We start from the raw sequence: 20,017 nt of genomic DNA, 5'->3' as shown, positions 1-20,017 counted from the left end.
ATGAACACAGCATGTCTGTTCATTTATTTATCTCTTCTGTAGTTTCTTTCAGCCACGTTTTGCAGTTTTCAGTGCACAAGTCTTACACCTCCTTAGTTAACTCCTAAGTATTTTATTCTTTTTGATACTATTGTAAATGGAATTGTTTTGTTAATTTCCTTTCCAGCTTGTTCGTTGTTAGTATATGGAAACAGAACTGATTAGTGTGTGTGTGTGTGTGTGTGTGTGTGTGTGTGTGTTGATTTTGTAGCCTGTCGCTTTGCTGAATTTATGTATTGGTTCTAGCAGAGCTTTTGTAGAATCTTTAGTGTTTTCCACATGTTTCTGTGATGTTGATCAGGTTGCCTATGAGCAGAGACAATTTCACTTCTTCCTTTCCAATTTGGATGCCTTTTATTTCTTTTTCTTGCCTAATTTCTCTGGCTAGAGCTTCCAGGACTGCGTTAAGTAGAAAAGGCAAAAGCAGGCATCACGCCTCGTTCCAAATCTTAGATGAAAAGTTTTCAATCTTTCACCATGACATTAGCTGTGGGCCTTTCATATATGTTGTTTTTTTTTTTTTAATTTTATTGAAGTGCTTCCTTTTAGTCCTAGTTTGCTAAATGCTTTTATCTTGAAAGGCTGTGTGGAATAATGCCAAAGTTGATGCTTTTTCTGCATCAACTGAGATGATCGTGGTCTTTTTTTTTCTTCGTCCTGTTAATGTGCTATAGCACACTGGTTGATTTTTACATGTGGAACCATCCTTGCATTCCAGAAATAAATCCCACTTGGTCATAGTGTGTAATCCTGTTAATGTACTGCTGAATTCTAGTTGCTAGGATTTTGCTGATGATTTTTACGTCAATGCTCATAAGCAATATTTATCTGTAGTTTTCTTTCTTTATAGGTTCTCTGTCTGGATTTGGTATGGTTACCATGGAAATTACGTTTAACCCCCTAAAGTTATAACACTCTCACTTGAATTTATGCCAGCTTAATTTCAACAGCATACAAAAACCTTGTTCCTATGCAGCTCCATACCGCCCATCCTTTCAGTTGCTTAAGTCACAAATCACATCTTCATTCGTTGTGTATCCAAAAACATAGACTAATAATTGCTTTTCGTGGATTTGTCTTTTAAATCATATCAAAAATTAAAAGTGGAGTTAGAAAGCAAAATTACAATAATACAAGTTTTTCTAATTGCTCATATATTTACCTTCACGAGAGATTTTATTTCTTCCTATAGATGGTATTTATTTACCCTTTCATTTCAACCAGAAGGGCTCCCTTCAGCATTTCTTACAGGTGAGGTCTAGTGGCAATGAACTCCCCCAGCTTTTGTTCATCTGGGACTGTCTAGATTTCTCCCTCATTGTTAAGGGATGGTTTTACCCAGGCACCTGGGTGGCTCAGTCGGTTAAGCATTCGACTTCGGCTCAGGTCATGATGTCACCGTTCCCAAGTTCGAGCCCCGCATCGGGCTCTGCGCTGATAGCTTAGAGCCTGGAGCCTGTTTCCGATTCTCTCTGTCTCTGCCCCTGCCCCACTCATGCTCTGTCTATCTCTCAAAAATAAATAAACATTAAAAAAATTTTTTGAAAGGATTGTTTTGCCAGGTACAGGATTCTTAGTTGATAGTTTTCTTCTTTCAGTTCTTTGAACGTATCACTTGGTCAGATATTTAACCTTCCTGGGCCTCCCTTTCTGCCTACGTCAAATCATAATAATAATACCTACTTGATTTGTTTGTCAGTGAGGATTAAATGAGAAATATAGGCAAAACACATAGGTCAGCATTGGGCGCCTGGTAGGTACTTGATAAATCATAGCAGGTATAATCATACTTTCAGATGAGGAAGTTGAGGCCCAGAGTCCTGACTTGCCCCAGGTCACACAGCCAATGGGGAGGAAGGAACAGAGGCTTGAATGGAGCCTTCCATGGGGTCTTCTGCCCACCTTTTCACCATGCCCCACCGCCTTGGAGGCCCCACATTGTCTAATGAGCGTTCCTGATTTGGCAGGGCTGGACCATCCTGGACAATGCTGCTTTCCCTGTGCACCTGTTTCCTCTGGCTATCCACCAGTGACCTCTGGACCGTCCAGGCTCAGGACCCCGACACCGATGTGAGCACAAGGAGCCCTCAACGGGACTTGGCTCCAAACAACGTTGACTTTGCCTTTACCCTATACAGGCATCTAGTGGCTTCAGCTCCTGGCGAGAATGTCTTCATCTCTCCCTTGAGCATCTCCATGGCCTTAGCTATGTTGTCCCTGGGCGCCCGTGGCTACACACGGGCCCAGCTTCTCCAGGGCCTGGGCTTCAACCTCACCAAGACATCCGAAGCTGAGATCCACCAGGGTTTCCAGCACCTTCACCATTTCCACAAGGAGTCAGACGCCACACTGGAGATGGCTATGGGTAACGCCTTGTTCCTTGACCGCAGCCTGGAGCCCCTGGAGTCGTTCTCAGCAGACAGCAAGCACTACTATGGGTTGGAGGTCTTGGCTACGGATTTCGAGGACTGGGCTGGAGCCAGCAGACAAATCAATGAGTATATCGAAAATAAGACCCAGGGGAAAATTGTGAACCTGTTATCGAAGCTGGATAGTTCAGCCACGCTCGTCCTGGTCAACTACATCTTCTTCAAAGGTACCCCCCCCCCCACCGCCCCACCCATCCCATTGCCAAGAACAGTAAGAGCCATCAAAACCCAGGGTGCATTCTTGGGCAAAATCTTGGATTTTACAAAGCACATTTTCATCTGGGAATCTCTGTCTTCACCACAGTCCTCTTAGGAAAGTAGAATGATACCATCTTACAAATGTTCAAAATGACACCTAGAAGAATTGAGCCACTCACCCAAGCTCCGGTAGGTTCATTCAAGGCCCAAACATGTAATGGTGAACAGTCCGACCGCCCCATGGTCTACGTATGTTGTCTGAGTGCTGGCCGGGAGTCGGGCACTGGGCCAGGGGCTGGAAGCCCAGCCAGACACAGCCCGTGCCCCCCAGAAACTCCCCCCAGATGGCCCCCAGGCTACACACACCCCCAGAATTCACAGCCAGCTCTGACCAAGTGCCATCTCAGCCAAACTCCAGCCCTTCCTCCCCAGTTTGGAGCAGGGTGTTCCAAAGTTCTTGTTCACAGAAGTCACCATGGGGACTTGTTAAAATTATAGATTCCAGAGCCCATGCTAGACGTACTGAAGCAAAACTGCTGGAAGAAAGTCCCAGAAGTTTGCATTTTTAACAAGGCCCCCTCCCCCAATCGTATTTATGATCAGATAATTTGGGGATACATTATTCTTTTTTTTAATTTTTTTTAATGTTTATTTATTTTTGAGAGAGAGAGAGAGGGAGAGAGACAGAGAGAGTGTGTGTGAGTGGGGGAAGGGCAGAGAGAGAGGGAGACACAGAACCTGAAGCAGGCTCCAGGCTCTGAGCCGTCAGCACAGAGCCCGAAGCGGGGCTCGAACTCGTGAACTGCGAGATCATGACCTGAGCCGAAGTCGGACCCTTAACCGACTGAGCCGCCCAGGCGCCCCAAGGGATACCTTATCCTTGAGAATAAAATCTATAATCCTTAGTCTACGGCAGTGGTTCTTAACCCAGGGTAATCTCCACCTCCTCCTTCCACCCTCAGGGACGCTTGGCAGTGTCTGGAGACATTTTGGGTTGTCACAACTGCGGGTACAGTGGGGTGTGCTCCTGGCATCTAGTAAGTAGAGGCCAGAGAGGCCGCTAAGCCTCCTACAATGCACAGGACAGCCCCCACAATGATATCTGCCCCAGAGTGGCTATCATCCCAAGGCTGAGGACCCTGGCCTAGAGACATCTGCTTCTCTGTCCTCTCTAGCCTCGCATCTCAACGTTTTCCCTTTTCCAACTTCCCAACACACAGCACGCTCACACACACACACACACACACACACACACACACACACAGCATGCACGTGAGCGCACGCGCACACACCTGTACACACACACGTGTGCACACAGAGCAATTACACGCGCAGGCACACCTTAACACACACAGCACGCCCACGCCCACACACACATGCACACGTGCACAGTGTCCGACCACACCGAGTTCCTTCCGGTCCGGGAGCACGCCTGTCCTCATGGAAGCCTGAATTAGTTCCCTATGGCTGCTGTAACAAACCACCACAAACACGGTGGCGTAAAACAATGTGGATTTATTATCTTAACAATGCTGGAGGTCAGAAGTCCAAAATGGGTCACGCGGCGGTTAAAGTAAAAGTGTTGGCAGGGCTACGTTCCTTCCGGAGGCTCCAAGGAAGAATCGGTTCCTTGCCCTTCCCAGCTTCTAGAAGCCACCTGCGTTCCTTGGCTGCTGGGCCCTTCGTTTGCTCTTAAAGCCTGTTAGTTAGCACATGACCATGACCTCTCCTCTGCCCCTGCCCCTCCCACCATCCTCTTCCACTCTTAAGCAAACCCTTGTGACGATACTGGGCCCGCCTGGATAATCCAGAATGATCTCTTCCTCTCTAGATCGCCGGATTGGCAACCTTAATGTCCTCTTGCCATGTAACATAACAGAGTCACGGGTTCCATGAATTAGGATGTGGGCATATTTGGGCGGCCATTCTGCCTGCCGCAAAACCCATACTCTTTCTGTCCCCTGAGCCGCCCCCCAACCTGCCTGCGCCAAAAACTTCTTCCCACTCATCAAATCTTGGCTCAAAAGTTACCTCCTCCATGAAGCCTCCCCTGATTCCCTCAGGCAAATCCTTGCTTCTCGTGAGCACCCCCTACAGTCTTCCCACACCTCATTTTTAACAAACATCTTGTTAGACCTTATAAGCCTGCGCTCAGGTGGTTCGGTCTCAGTTAACCAGTCATATTTGAAGAAATGCAAGTGAAACGGGGGGAAAAGGTAAAAACCACATTTAATATGTATCTCTCAACAACCTCAAAGCTCATCCAGATCATAGTCTCCAGAAAGAATCCTCACTTGCCCTTTTCTCTTCTCTCCAACTCCTACTCAGTGCCCCCCGTTAGCCAACCGCACCCCCCCCCAGCTCTATGCTACCTGGACAGACTTACCGTAATGTTAAGCCCCCCTCCTTCTGTCCTCCATCCTCCGCACCAGCCTGGAGGCCCACCTGGCAGCGATGTCCCTCCCGGGAGGGTGTGAGGCTGACCCGGCCAAGGCAGCAATTTTTTCCCTCCACTTTTACTGAGACATAATTAGTTTATAACATTGCCTGCGTTCAAGACCTACAGCGTGATGACTTGATATACGCACAAACTGCAAAATGACCCCCAAGATGAGGCGAGCTGACACCCACATCCCCTCACGTGGTAGGAGTTCTAGGTTTTTAGATTCTACATACCTGTGAGATCATACAGTATTTGTCTTCCTGTGTCCGACTCATTTCACTTAGGATAATGCCTTCAAGATTCATCCATATGGTCACAAATGGCAGGTTTTCCTTCTTTTTTCTGTAGCTGAATAATATCCCTGTGTGTGTGTGTGTGTGTGTGTGTGTGTGCGCGCACGCGTTTTCTTTACCCATCCATCCATCCATCAGTGGACACCTAAGTTGCTTCCGCATCTCGGTTATTGTCAATAACGCTGTGACGGACATAGGAGTAGAGATAATGTCTTTATCTCTTTGAGATGGTGAGTGAATTTCCTTCTGATGTATTCCCAGGAGTGGGATTGTTGGATCATATGGAATTTCCGTTTTTAACTTTTTGAGGAACCTCCCTACCGTTTTCCACGTAAAATCGGCTGCACCGATCTGCGTTCCCGCCCGCAGGGCACGAGGGCTCCTTCTTCTCCACATCCTCACCAACCCTTGTTCTCTCTCGTCTTTTTGCCACTAGCCACACGCACAGGTGGGAGGTGATAGCTCATGTGGCTTTGATTGGATTTCCCTGGCGATGAGGGATGTCGGGCCCCTTTCCACGTACCTGTTGGCCATTCGTACGTCTTCTGTGGGAAAATACCTATTCAAGGCCTCTGCTCATTTTTTAGTTGAATTATTTGCTTTCTGCTATCAAAGTATATGAGCTCCTTATATATGGGGGATAGTAGCCCCTTATCCAATATGCAGTCTGCAAATGTTTTCTTCCATTCTGTAGGCCGCCTCTCATTGTGTTGATTGTATCTTTGGCTGTGCAGAAGCTTTTTAGTTTGAGGTGTCCCTCTGGTTTATTTCTCCTTTTGTTGTTTGCGATTCTGGAGTCATATCCAAAAAGTCAGCACCAAAATCAATGTCAGGGAGCTTCTTTTTCCCTATGTTTTCTAGCCTTATGGTTTCAGATTTTTTTTACGTTTATTTATGTATTTTGAGACGGAGGGGGCAGAGAGAGGAGAGAGAGAGAATCCCAAGCAGGCTCTGCACTGTCAGCACGGAGCCTGATGCGGGGCTCAGACTCACAAACTGCGCGATCATGAGCTGAGCCGAAGTCAAGAGTCGGATGCTTAACTGACTGAGCCACCCAGGTGCCCTATGGTTTCCGATCTTTAATTCACTTTGAGTTAACTTTTGCATGTGGTGTAGGATGTGGGTCCAGCTTCATTCTTTTGCATGAATACCCAGTTTTCCTAGCACCAGGTATTGAAGAGACTATCTTTTTCCATTGAGTTATCTCGGCTCCCTTGTCAAATATTAGTTGGCCCTTCAGGGTCTTTGGTGTTTCCATTCGTGTTCTTTACACTCAATCGCGGGAGGGTCAAGGACTCTGGGAATGTTTGCCCAGAAAGGTTTCCGAGTGCTCCCCCAAACTCCACAGGCCATCTCTCCCACAGACTGTGTGCTCCTGCCTGGTATCCTTGTCTCTTTGGAGGCCCCAGTGCCTTTGCACAGTGCTTGGCACATGGCAGGAGCTCAACAGTGGTTGCATAGAGATTCTGGCAGCACTTCCTTGGAAGCAGAGGGTAGTAAACCCAGGTACGGGGGAAGGGGTGCTCCGGGGCCCGCGAGGGGGCTTGTGGGACAGCCGTCATTTGGTGACGTCATTTGGTGACGTCATCTGGCAGTTTCTCAATGTCCTCACGACCACAGTGGGACTGAGCTGATGGAAAAGAGTAATTCCTGGTGATAAAATCCGAACGGCTTTGGAAATAGAAATCTGAATGCGAGAGCCGACAGGGGCGTGTGCTGCTTTGTTGTATACAGATTTTCCGGAACACAGCCAAACTAAGTGGCAAGCCCCTGTTTAAGCTGGGGCTACCCTAATATGTTTCCAGAAGGCCGGCATAATAAGTAGCAATGAGCAGTGGCATAGCTATCCGTCACTAAACTTAGGGCAGGCAAAGTGTCCCTGGCATGTCCCTTACTTAGTGGACTCTCTCGACAGCTTTTTTTCTTTTTTTTGAGAACACTAAAAATATCATTAGAAGGTTTTCTGCAGAAATCATCCTTGCTCTCCCCAGTTCGCCCCCATAAATTCTTAAGTTTCCCGACCCCGAGTTCTCATGGCCCGAGAACTTTCAAGGAAAAAAAAATCCCCTAAAATAGAGGTCGGGCCCCATTCTGTATTTTGTTTTGTGCCCAAGGAAAAACCTAACCCTGAAAAAATTCACTTTTTTTTTTTTTTTTTTTTTTTGCTGGAAGTCGGACAGGTAAGTGAACTAAGTGACCACTTGGTAAGTGAACCACTGCCTTCAGTCCAGGGGGTCCCAGGCCTCCTCTGGAGGATGGTTTGAAAGCCCTCAAATGATCCCGCTTGCTGTGAGACAGCCAGGCTGCGACGTCACATTCAGGCACCAGGGAGGGGGCGGGGCATAGGCTCCAGGCCCCACCTCCACCCGGCCCTTTCCCCACCTCCACCCACCTCTCCCTACTGCCTCCCTTAGGAGCCCTTCACGGAGATTGAAGCTGAACAGAACAAGAGTTCTGGCCTTGTGGTCCGCAGATCCTGCAGGCGGCAGGATGGAGAGAGGCCTGCCTGGACCTCTGCTCTGGCCGCCACCTCCAGGCAGCCTCAGTTGGGACACAGAGACCTCACAAGGGCACCGGGGCTTTCAGGCCGAAGGCATCCAAGACACCGGGGACCCCCAGGAGGCAGGGTCCCCAGTCATCTCCGGGCCTGGAGAGCACCGGAGGCCCTGGCGAGATCTGCCCACGTCTTTAAATATCCAGAGTTCTGTCACCTGGGAGAGGACTCACGGTCTCCTGGAATGAGCCCAGAAGGGTCGAAGGGGCTCAGCAGACAGGTCTCACCATCAGGCGGGCTTTGGCTCTCGAAGCAATTTTCTTCCCGTTAAGAGCTGACCAGTGGTGGAGAGTCTGGTCCGTGAAGGTAGTGAGCTCCCCATCACGAGGCAGGCAGAGAGGCTACGGGATGCCATCGCGGAACACGGCGGAGGGTTTCGAGTCCGGCCGCTGGTGTGAGCCTGTGACCTCAAGGGCATCTTATCCTGACTTTGCCCGCAGGAAATGGGGTGTGGCCCTCGGGGGAGTGGGCACGGTCCACGGGGGACCAGGGGGCCTGCTGGGCTTCTGTGGCTGACGTCAAGGCGCGGGGACCGGACGGGCGGTCCCTTGCTCCAAACCTCCCCCACTCCTGACCTCGAATTCACAGCCCGAGTTCCGTTCGACACGATTTCAGAGCCCTCCAATCTGGGATCCACTCCGGGCTCGGGTGGGAGGCAAAATCTGGTTTCCTGCATCCGACCCCCAAATCCAAGGCCCAGCATTCTCCTCTGTCTCCCTCCTCCTGTTTTTAGCAGCTCAGGAACAGAGTGAACCCTCAGTCCGTGCCAAGAGGTGGAGAATACAACAGGCCCAAAAGTGCCGGGGATTTCATACCTTACCGGGAACCTCCCGCCTCCCTGGTGGGGGCCGCGCCCCGGCCTAGAGCTCTCGTGTCACCCACTCTCACGGGCCTGTCTCCTGCCCTCCCCCTCCCTCCTCTCCCAGGCATGTGGGCACACCCCTTCGACCCGGAAAGCACCAGGGAGGAGAACTTCTATGTGAACGAGAGCACCGTGGTGACCGTGCCCATGATGTTCCAGTCGAGCCCCACCAAGTACCTGAAAGACCGGGTGCTCCCCTGCCAGCTGGTACAGCTGGAATACACGGGCAACGGGACCGTCTTCTTCATCCTCCCAGACGAGGGGAAGATGGACACGGTCATCGCCGCGCTGAGCAGGGACACCATTCAGAGGTGGTCTGAGTCGCTGACCATCAGGTAAGCCCTTGCCCTCCCCCTGGACCCGCCCTCCGGGGCTCATCGCTTTCCCGTCCGCTGGGTCCCCAGCGGCCTGAGGTTCTCTGACCGAGAGGTCACACCTGTTCATCCACCTGTCGGTTGACACTGAGATACGCTGGGGCAGCCCACAGAGTGAGGTGCCCCGTCCCTGGGAGGCTAACAGCTACCTTCTGCGTGATCACGTTTCTGATTTGTTGGCTTAAACTGTGTTCACCAACTGCCCCCGGCCCCTCGCTTACCCGTTGTTATTATCTTGCTTCCCCTGAAATCAAGCACGGTTACCACTCCTGAGAGACCCCATAAAAAATACACCAAAATGACCGTTTCCTTCATCCCGGAGCCAACACATGGCTCAGTCGGTGAGGTGTCCGACTTCAGCTCAGGTCATGATCTCAGTTCGTGAGTTCGAGCCCCACATCGGGCTCTGTGCTGACAGCTTGGGGCCTGGAACCTGCTTCGGATTCCGTGTCTCCCTCTCTCTCTCTGCCCCTCCCCAGCTCTCTGGCTCTCTCTCTCTCTCTCTCTCTCTCAGTGTCTCTCAAAAATCAATAAATATTTAAAAAATTAAAAAAAAAAAAAAAGGAAGTAAGGACCTAGGTAGGTAATAAAGGAGTAAGGGAAAAGGGGTGAGGGGTGTATATGCCCACGGGCCAGTGGGGAGGGGGGAGGGACAACCAGCCAACGCGTGCCCAACCCGAGGCCCACGCAAGGGGTGCACACTCAGGGAGGGTTGACTGAGCATGGGAGCTGGGAATGAATGATGCATGATGAATGAATGAATGAATGAATGGACGAACGAACTCATTTCCCCCCCCCAGGCACCTCTGAGTTAGACGGCAATCAAAATCATGGTCACCTTGGAGGAGGGGATAGATGTTCTTGAACGTGATCCTCACTCTCGTGAGATTGCAGTTGTGTCTGTGTGCAAGCAATCCGAGCAGCACCATCAGCGTGGGCCCTGGCGGGGCGTGGGGCGGTGCAGACCGTAAGGGCAAAGGGGACTCAGGGGAGGAAGGGGACACTGGAGTCTGGAGTAGTCAGGAAGGCTTCCAGAACAGATGCCATTTCTTTCCTTTCCTTTTCTTTCCTTTCCTTCTTTCTTTCTTTCTTTCTCTTCCTTCCTTTCTCCTTTCTTTCTTCCTTTATTTCTTTCTTTCTTTCCTTCTTTCTTTCTCTTTCTTCCTTCCTTTCTCCTTTCTTTCTGTCTCCTTTCTTTCTCTTTCTTCCTTCCTTTCTCCTTTCTTTCTTTCTTTCTTTCCTTCTTCTTTCTTTCTCTTTCTTCCTTCCTTTCTTCTTTCTTTCTTTCTTTCTTTCTTTCTTTCTTTCTCTTCCTTCCTTTCTCCTTTCTTTCTTCATTTCTTTCTTTCTTTCCTTCTTTCTTTCTCTTTCTTCCTTCCTTTCTCCTTTCTTTCTTTCTCCTTTCTTTCTCTTTCTTCCTTTCTCCTTTCTTTCTTTCTCCTTTCTTTCTCTTTCTTCCTTCCTTTCTCCTTTCTTTCTTTCTTTCCTTCTTCTTTCTTTCTCTTTCTTCCTTCCTTTCTCCTTTCTTTCTCATTTCTTTCTCTTTCTTCCTTCCTTTCTCCTTTCTTTCTTCCTTTCTTTCTTTCTTTCTTTCCTTCTTTCTTTCTCTTTCTTCCTTCCTTTCTCCTTTCTTTCTTTCTTTCTTTCTTTCTTTCTTTCTTTCTTTCCTTCTTCTTTCTTTCTCTTTCTTCCTTCCTTTCTCCTTTCTTTCTTTCTCATTTCTTTCTCTTTCTTCCTTCCTTTCTCCTTTCTTTCTTCCTTTCTTTCTTTCCTTCTTCTTTCTTTCTCTTTCTTCCTTCCTTTCTTTCTTTCTTTCTTTCTTTCTCTTCCTTCCTTTCTCCTTTCTTTCTTCCTTTATTTCTTTCTTTCTTTCCTTCTTTCTTTCTCTTTCTTCCTTCCTTTCTCCTTTCTTTCTTTCTCCTTTCTTTCTCTTTCTTCCTTTCTCCTTTCTTTCTTTCTCCTTTCTCTTTCTTCCTTCCTTTCTCCTTTCTTTCTTTCTTTCTTTCTTTCTTTCTTTCTTTCTTTCTTTCCTTCTTCTTTCTTTCTCTTTCTTCCTTCCTTTCTCCTTTCTTTCTTTCTTTCTTTCTTTCTTTCTCTTCCTTCCTTTCTCCTTTCTTTCTTCCTTTATTTCTTTCTTTCTTTCCTTCTTTCTTTCTCTTTCTTCCTTCCTTTCTCCTTTCTTTCTTTCTCCTTTCTTTCTCTTTCTTCCTTTCTCCTTTCTTTCTTTCTCCTTTCTTTCTCTTTCTTCCTTCCTTTCTCCTTTCTTTCTTTCTTTCTTTCTTTCCTTCTTCTTTCTTTCTCTTTCTTCCTTCCTTTCTCCTTTCTTTCTTTCTCATTTCTTTCTCTTTCTTCCTTCCTTTCTCCTTTCTTTCTTCCTTTCTTTCTTTCCTTCTTCTTTCTTTCTCTTTCTTCCTTCCTTTCTCCTTTCTTTCTTTCTTTCTTTCTTTCTTTCTTTCTTTCTCTTCCTTCCTTTCTCCTTTCTTTCTTCCTTTATTTCTTTCTTTCTTTCCTTCTTTCTTTCTCTTTCTTCCTTCCTTTCTCCTTTCTTTCTTTCTCCTTTCTTTCTCTTTCTTCCTTTCTCCTTTCTTTCTTTCTCCTTTCTTTCTCTTTCTTCCTTCCTTTCTCCTTTCTTTCTTTCTTTCTTTCTTTCTTTCTTTCTTTCCTTCTTCTTTCTTTCTCTTTCTTCCTTCCTTTCTCCTTTCTTTCTTTCTCATTTCTTTCTCTTTCTTCCTTCCTTTCTCCTTTCTTTCTTCCTTTCTTTCTTTCCTTCTTCTTTCTTTCTCTTTCTTCCTTCCTTTCTCCTTTCTTTCTTTCTTTCTTTCTTTCTTTCTTTCCTTTTTCTTTCTCTTTCTTCCTTCCTTTCTCCTTTCTTTCTTTCTCCTTTCTTTCTCTTTCTTCCTTCCTTTCTCCTTTCTTTCTTTCTCCTTTCTTTCTCTTCCTTCCTCCTTTCTTTCTCCTTTCTTTCTTTCTTTCTTTCTTTCTTTCTTTCTTTCTGTTTTTTCTTTCTTTCTCTTTCTTCCTTCTTGCCATTTCTTTCTTCCTTCCCTTCTCCTTCCTTCCTTTCTTTTCTTTCTCTCTTTCAATACACGTAACTTTTTAAAAATTTTTTTTTAATGTTTATTTTTTTTGAGAGAGAGACAGACAGACAGACAGAATGTGAGCAGGGGAGGGGCAGAGAGCGGAAGACAGAATTTGAAGCAGGCTCCAGGCTCTGAGCTGTCAGCACAGAGCCCAATGCCAGGCTCGAACTCACGAACCGAACCATGAGATCATGACCTGAGCCGAAGTCACTCGCTTAACCAACTGAGCCACCCAGGCGCCCCTCTTTCAATACACACAAATGGAAGCAGCCGCTTAGACCATGTACTAGGCTAAGCAGAAAGGATAGAAGGTGGATAGGACAAAAGATGGACTTCAAAGACATGCATTCGAGAGCAGAAACACAGATTCTGCTGGAATTAATACTGTACAATGACGTCAGTTCTGTCCTCGCGGGACCAGAAAGGAGCTAAGTAAATGTTCGATGCTGAGGGAAGGGAGGATTGCTTGGCTGCCCCAGGGGACCACAGAAAGGGCTGCGGAGGGAATTGCTTTCCACTTGAACTGTGTGTTAAGCCCGAGGGCAAGTTCAGCCAGCGGAAGGGCCACCCAGAGCGTGCATGGGACAGGAAATGGCACAAACCCCGGCCAGGAGGCCGTGTCCCGGGGCACCCACAGGGCCAGGCAGCAACAGCAGCAAAAACTGAGACAAATTCTAGTTGAATGAAATTTGTAATCCAAGAGCTTTGCTGGCAGAAAATCCAGAAAGAAGTTCTGCTATGTTAATACATGTGCGGGGTTCGGGTTTTATGGTTTCAAGTTATTTTTATTTCGAGTCGTAGCCTCAGAGAGCTGCTCAGGGCCGGGGCTTCTGGAGAGTTTAGTCCTATTCTGCGAGTGGAGACGTGGACGCCTGGGGTCTGACCTCACTCCAGCCGGGAAGAGCCGTGTGGTCAGCTCTGTGGTTCCCGGAGATGCCCTAGCGCTACGTGGGGCCCCAGAGTTGTCCTTAGTCCTGGACCCCTCGCACTTGACCTTTCCCATGGCCACGGGGGGGAGTGGGGTGGGTATGTGCGACCGTGAGCCTGTGTTTGGGCAACGTGAGGGATCCCTCGCTGCCTCCTCGCCCTTTCACTTGCCCCACCCCCACCCTTCCAAGGGAGCCTGGAATTCAGGAATGGCGTCCCCGGTGGTGGTTGTGCACCGTGGATCAAGCAAATTCTGGCTCCTTTTCTGTTGAAAATGAGAAGGATAATCTTTCTCTTTACACCAAAAATAAGCTCTTCACTAAAACACTTCAGCTTAAAAAACATTAATCAAAAACACATACTATTTTCTTCTAGATTTTTTTTTTTAAACAAACATCCAAGGCAGAATTTTGATTGGGCAGGAATTCTCTACTCCATCCACATGACACTCTGCTAGTCCTAGAAGTCAGACCCTAGGGGTCCTCACCTCCAGGCTTGTGTCACCCACTCTCCCACCTCACCCCTCCAATGATCACCTCCCCCCTCCCTGGAGCAGCACCCCTCAGGGTCCAGCTGTCTCCTACCTCCTAGGGAAGACTCATCGCCCCCACACACAGCTCGTGAGAGCCCTCTCTCCATCTCCCTTCCTTGTCCCTCCTTCCCTCTCCCTCCTCCCTCCCCTTCCTCCCTCCCCCTCCCTCTTTCCTCTGCCCTCCTCCCTCCCTTTCTCTCCCTCCCTCCCCCTTCTTCCTCTGCCCTCCTCCCTCCCTGTCTCTTTCTCTCCCTCCCTCCCTCCCCCTCCTCCCTCCCCCCTTCTCCCTCTGCCCTCCTCCCTCCCTGGCTCTTTCTCTCCCTCCCTCCCTGCCCCTCCTTCCTCCCTCCCCCCTTCCCCCTTCCTCTGCCCTCCTCCTCTCTCTCTCTCTCTCTCTCTCTCCCCCTCCTTCCCTCTCTCTCTTCCCATGAGGCAATGGGGCTTTGAGGCAACTAGTCCTGACCTCTTCACAATTCTGCTGCTTCCCAGTGGTGTGACTTTGGGGAAATTCTTCAGCTTCTCTTGAGTTCAGTTCTCTCCATCTGGAAACTGAAGATGTTGGCTCCAACTCCTTGAGGTTGCATGAGTGAGTGTGTGTGTGTGTGTGTGTGTGTGTGTGTGTGTGCGCGCACACACACACACACACACAGGCACTGGATGCGAATACAGAAGCTAGGAGACATCCACCAGGTTGATTCCCCTCTAGGAGAGAAGTGCCCTCATGGCCCTGCCCCTGCGCTGTCTTGCTCTTTAAATGAGGACAAGCAAGGACTTGGCTAAAGCTACACAGCATTAGTGGCAATGCTGGGGCCAGGACCGTGCTCCCAGGTGCTCCCCCCACCCCTCCCTTTCTGCAGGGGTGCCTGGGGGACCACAAGGACTCCTTCAGGGACCCTCTTCTTCAATGTCCAGCTGTGGAATCCACATGTGGAATCCAATGTCCAAGTGGAATCCACTCAGAGAAAGAGCCGAGAAGAAAAGATCGAGCAATTCAGAGGCCCAGAGAGGAAGCTCATGCATGTGATGGCGAAAGAGACAAAGCCTGCCTCTTGTTCTGTCCCTTCTCTTTTTCCCCAAAAGTGTGTCCGGCTGGGAGGCAGGGTCCGGAGGGGTCACAGAGGAAACGGAAGTCGCCTGGGAGGGGAAGTCTAACCCCATCTGCTTACCCCCTGCCCCCCGAGCAGCCAGGTGGACCTACACATCCCAAAGGCGTCCATCTCTGGAGACTACGACCTCAGGGCCATCCTGAGGGACATGGGCATTGCAGACCGGGTCAACGGGACGGATTTCTCCGGCATCACCCGAGAGGCCCAGCTGAAGGCGTCGAAGGTAAATGTCCCTAGAGCCGGTCTCCCTAGAGCCCCCCAAATTCACGGTACAAATATAATAAGCAACACGGAGCCCATTCACGAACGGGTCTCTGAGCCCCAGGTTGAGAGCCCCGGGTCTTGTCCACGCCCCTACTTTCATTTACAACAGGGCAAACGGAGGCTCCGCAGGGAAATGCGATGTCTCTAAGGTTACACGGAAGCTAGTGACAAGGGAGGGTCGCAGCCCAGGCGCGTGCCCCTTCCGCCGGGCCACACAGAGGGGGACAGGGTGGGAAACCAAGCCATCATGGCAGGACTGGGGGCGGCCGGTACCAAGAAGGGACCAGGGAAATGGGAAAATTCTGAGTGAAATCACATCGGCCCGTCTACCCGTTACACTCATGACCCTTCATCTGTCAGCTCTGTGTTCTGCTGGTCACTCCAGAACATAAGTATTGAACACCCACTCTGTGCCCCAAACTTCTAGACACTGGGTACGCCTGCGCTATTCTGACGGGGCCCTTCCCCCACGGGACCTCGCAGTCCTGTGGGTGACAAAACCAGACGGGGGACAGGACAGAGTTCCAGAGGCAGCAGCCCCTCCGTCCAGCACGCAGTATGTGTTGGAGAAAGGTAGATGACCCCGCCCCCCCCCCCCCCCCCCACGGCCACAGAGCTCGTGGATAACGGCGTGACATTTGGCCCTGGGTCTCTTCCACTCGAAACCTCATTTCCCAGGACAAACCCCAGGGCTTCCCTGGCCCCGCTCAGCTTCCTCCTAGCTACGTGTGCCCATTTACGGAGCTTCTCAGAGCCTCCGGTTCCTCGCTGTCCAGCCGCTGAGAGGCACCGTCCCCTCGGATGTTGTTTATTGGTCAGTTCTGACCCACCCAAGGCTCCTGACGCGAGCCACTCCGGCATTTTGCTGATTTCAGAAATTCTCCCTAATTCTGATCACAACGAGAGACCGTTCAACGGTCCCTTTTCCACCCTGGGCAGGCCCAAGCACTTTGCATAAACTGGACCCTAGTATGTGACTAGTGGGGTGGAGGAGGGAGGTCTCCCTTTGCCCAGGACCCCGGAAGGAGTGCCTGATGTGGACACCGAAGTCCGGTTAGTACCATGAGCCCCCTAAACTCCCCGCGGCCGGCTCCACCTGCCCACTCTCTAGGGAAGAAGCCTAGGTGCCACCTGGGTTCCGGAGGTGGACAGACGTTGGCCCTAATCCTGGGGCCGCCACCTAGGGAGCCAGCAAGCGACCCTCTCTGAGCCTCAGCTTTGCCACCACAAACCGAGGGTGGGAGGGCTCAAAGCGAGGTGTGGAAAGCCCCCAACACACAGCAGGTGCGCAACCCCCACCTTCCGCCCCCCCCTCCCCGACAGGTGGTCCATAAGGCTATGCTGCAGCTGAGTGAGAGCGGCCTGGAGGCGGCTGCCCCCTTCGGGCTCACGCCGAAGGCGGCGTACAAGCGCCTTGCCGTCCACATCAACCGGCCCTTCATTGTCATGATCTTCGACCACTTCACGTGGAGCAGCCTTTTCCTGGGCAAGGTTATGAATCCGACCTAACGGGGAGTCCCCCGGGGAGTCCCAGCACCGGCTGACTCTGCGCATCAGGGACCCCACAGACACGCTCTGGGCAGGGGGAGGGTCCCCCAGTCTTCTCCAGGCTCTTCTGTAGTGGGGCAGGTGACAAACTGGGATTGACCGTAATGAAACATTGTGCCGCTGTACTTCCCTGGCTTTGATCATTGTGCTCTGGTTATGCAACACATGGAAGCTGGGTGAAGGGCATATGAAAACACTACTGTTTTTGTAAATTTGTGTAAGTTTGACATTATTTCTAAAAAAGAAGAAATCATGCAGGCCAGAACACAACAGAAAGACATCTTTAAAATACTAATATACACACACACACACACACACACACACACACACACATATCATAACACCTCTAAAAAAGAAAGAGAGGGGTGCCTGGGTGGTTCAATCAGTTAAAGGTCCGACTCTCAATACCAGCTCAGGTCATGATCTCACGGTCGTGGGATCAAGCCCTGAATGCCCTGCTTGGGATTCTCTCTCTCCCTCTCCCTCTCTCTCTGCCGCTCCCCGGCTCACGATCTCTCGTCCTCTCTCAAAATAAATAAATAAACTTTAAAAAAGAAGCAAAGCAAAACAATCTTTCAAAAACGAAGTCAAAAATCAAGACTTTTTTTTTTTATTGTTTAGAGAAACAAAAGCTGAGAAAGTTTGCCACCTTCGCTAAGAAAATTTTTAAGCAGTTCTTTAGGCTGAAACAAGATTCTAAATGGAAATTTGGACCCATACAAAAGGGTAAATATGCAAATATATATAAAATATTGTTTAAACATCTTTAAAATATAATTAACTGTCAAAAGCAAAAACAGTTACCAATTTAATGCTGCAAACTCCAAATGCTCGCTTTATCGCGGCTCTGCAAAAATGGATCTGGACAGGATATTAAGCTTTGTCAGTAGAGGGCGCTAGAGAAACGTTGCCAGAGGAAGAGGTTTACCCTCCTGGTTTGGGGCAAACAACATTAAATGAGATAAAAGATAGATGATAGATGATAGATGATAGATGATAGATAGATACATAAATAGAAGACAGCTGGACAGATGACTGATGATAGATAACGGATGGATAGATAAGTATATATCTTGAGAAATAGGAATATCTTGAAATAGGAATATCTTGAGAAATAGGAATACTTCCTTAAATATGCATATTTATACCTTTCATATGTATATGGAAGGTATATCTAGACCTGAATCCTCAAGCCATCATCTTAATAAGAAACACTAAAGGAGCACCTGGGTGGCTCAGTCGGTTGAGCATCCTACTTTGGCTCAGGTCATGATCTCACAGCTCGTGAGTTCGAGCCCCGTGTCAGGCTCTGTGCTGACAGCTCGGAGCCTGGAGCCTGCCTCTGCTTCTATGTCTCCCTCTCTCTCTGCCCCTAACCCACTCACATTCTGTCTCTGTCTCTCTCAAAAATAAATAAACATTAAAAAAACTATTTTTAAGTAAATAAACATTTTTTTAAAAATTTAAAAAAAGAAAAAACATGCCTACTTGCAGAAGGCATGTAATGTACCTGCATTACCCTAGTAAATCAGGGATAAAAGAAACTCACGTAACAAAAGAATTCAGCAAGCTGTCAGGATATAGAATCAACACGCAAAAACAAGCACCTTCATATACACAAATAACCAGTTAAACAAATAACAGAGGAGGAAATCCAGTAGCAACCAAAAAAATACAAGACTTAGAAATAAACAAGGGGCGCCTGGGTGACTCAGTTAAGCGTCCAACTTCGGCTCAGGTCATGATCTCAGCGTCCATGAGTTCAAGGCCCGCGTCGGGCTCTGTGCTGACAGCTCAGCCTGCTTTGGATTCCGCGTCTCCCTCCCTCTCTGTGCCTCCCCCGTTCGCCCTCTGTCTGTCTGTCTCTCTCTCTCTCAAAAATAAAAACAAACACAAAAATTTTCTTAAAAAAGAAAGAAAGAAACAAGAAATGTGAAGAATCTACACTGAGAAAATGATAACACTGCTCCTAAAAGATGCAAAATTAGACGTGGACAAATGGAAATAAGATGCCTCGAGATCACCCAGCTATCAGTCTTCCCTAAGTTAATGCAACAATTCAATGGTATTCCAAAAAAATAACAGTAAATCTTTTTTTTCCTGGAGATAGACAAGACGACCTTGAAGCCCATAGAGAAAGATAAAATGCGATAGCCAGGAAAACACTAAAAAGGAAAATATATGGGGGAGCAGGGGATGGGGAGGATAGGGGACCAGCTCGAGCAGAGATTACACCAAACCACACGGATTCTCTAATTAAGTCTGTGGCACTGGTACATAAATACGTGGGCAGCCCAATGACGTAGATTGGGAAGGCAGGAAATAGACGCCAGGCCCCGGGAAGGCCTTTTTCTCGTAAGGATGGCTGTCATTGGAGTTAGGGCCTAAATCTGGGATGATCTGATCTGAAGATCTTTGCCTTAATTACAGCTGCAAAGACCCTTTTTCTAAATAAGGTCACCCTCACAGGTACCCGGAGTTAGGACTTGGACGTAGCTTTTTGGGAACCACTATTCAGCCCAGGACATGTAACAAATATACAGATTTGCTTTTGATCCAGAAATTCTAGGGATTTAACCATAAGGCAAACGTCTCACAATTTTTAAAAATAATCTGCACAAGGTTATTGATGGGAGCATTATTTGTAATTGCAAGATACTGGAAACTACTCAAATGCCCAAACATAGGCAGTTGGTTGAATAAACAATAGAGTAAGCGATAAACAATAAACTATGAAGTTGTAAAAACTAAGAATAATGAGGACTTCTAGGAATTGAGTTGGTGAGGAAGAAAAAGAAATAAGGAAACACGTCCCCGTGTCTGCAAGGGATGGGGGCGGGGCACAGAGAGGAAGGAGTCCGAGAGGATGACCCTTCTCTCCGGGGACCTTCTTACATGATTTAGACTACTGGAATAATGTTAATGTTCCATATATTCAAAAACAAAATTAAGTGAGCAACACGAGGAAAGCCCTAAAAGCCAATGAAAAGAAAAACAAATGAATTGAGACGTATCGCAAACAGAGAACATCATCACACTGAAGGTGAGAAAAAAGGATTCGCCCAAGGAACTTCCAAACACAGTACTTGGACAATTTACCCCCGGTTTGAAGAATAAAAGGAACACATCTTGAAGCCTTCTTTCCACGCTTGGTTTTCAAAGTGGAGCGGGGTATAGCAAATATAACATTACGTATATGTTTTGTAGGGTTAAGCAAGAAGAAAGGTGCACATATGGAATGGGGGAAGCAGAAAGAATGCTGTGGGCTAGGGTGTGAATTGGAGGTATAAACTCACGATTTCCAGTACATTTCTAACATCTATGTATACCTGGGACAATTTGAACATCTACCTAAATACACACATGAA

The 20,017-nt window shown here is 48.3% G+C and overlaps 1 protein-coding gene across 1 annotated transcript; it reads left to right on the top strand.

The window, feature by feature from the left end:
* The first annotated feature begins 1,799 nt into the window (after positions 1–1,799).
* On the top strand, positions 1,800–16,774 carry SERPINA6 (serpin family A member 6). Its single transcript, XM_078447883.2, has 4 exons — positions 1,800–2,635; positions 8,883–9,153; positions 14,916–15,060; positions 16,425–16,774. The coding sequence occupies exons 1-4, from the start codon at positions 2,026–2,028 to the stop codon at positions 16,608–16,610; spliced, it is 1,212 nt and encodes a 403-aa protein (XP_078304009.2). The 5' UTR covers positions 1,800–2,025; the 3' UTR covers positions 16,611–16,774.
* The last annotated feature ends 3,243 nt before the right edge of the window (positions 16,775–20,017 follow it).

This window comes from Panthera onca, chromosome B3 (assembly GCF_046562875.1).
Source record: "Panthera onca isolate mPanOnc1 chromosome B3, mPanOnc1 haplotype 2, whole genome shotgun sequence".
Classification (NCBI taxonomy): domain Eukaryota; kingdom Metazoa; phylum Chordata; class Mammalia; order Carnivora; family Felidae; genus Panthera; species Panthera onca.
The sequence above is the reverse complement of the archived record's forward strand: the minus strand, read 5'-3'. Positions and strand labels throughout refer to the sequence as shown.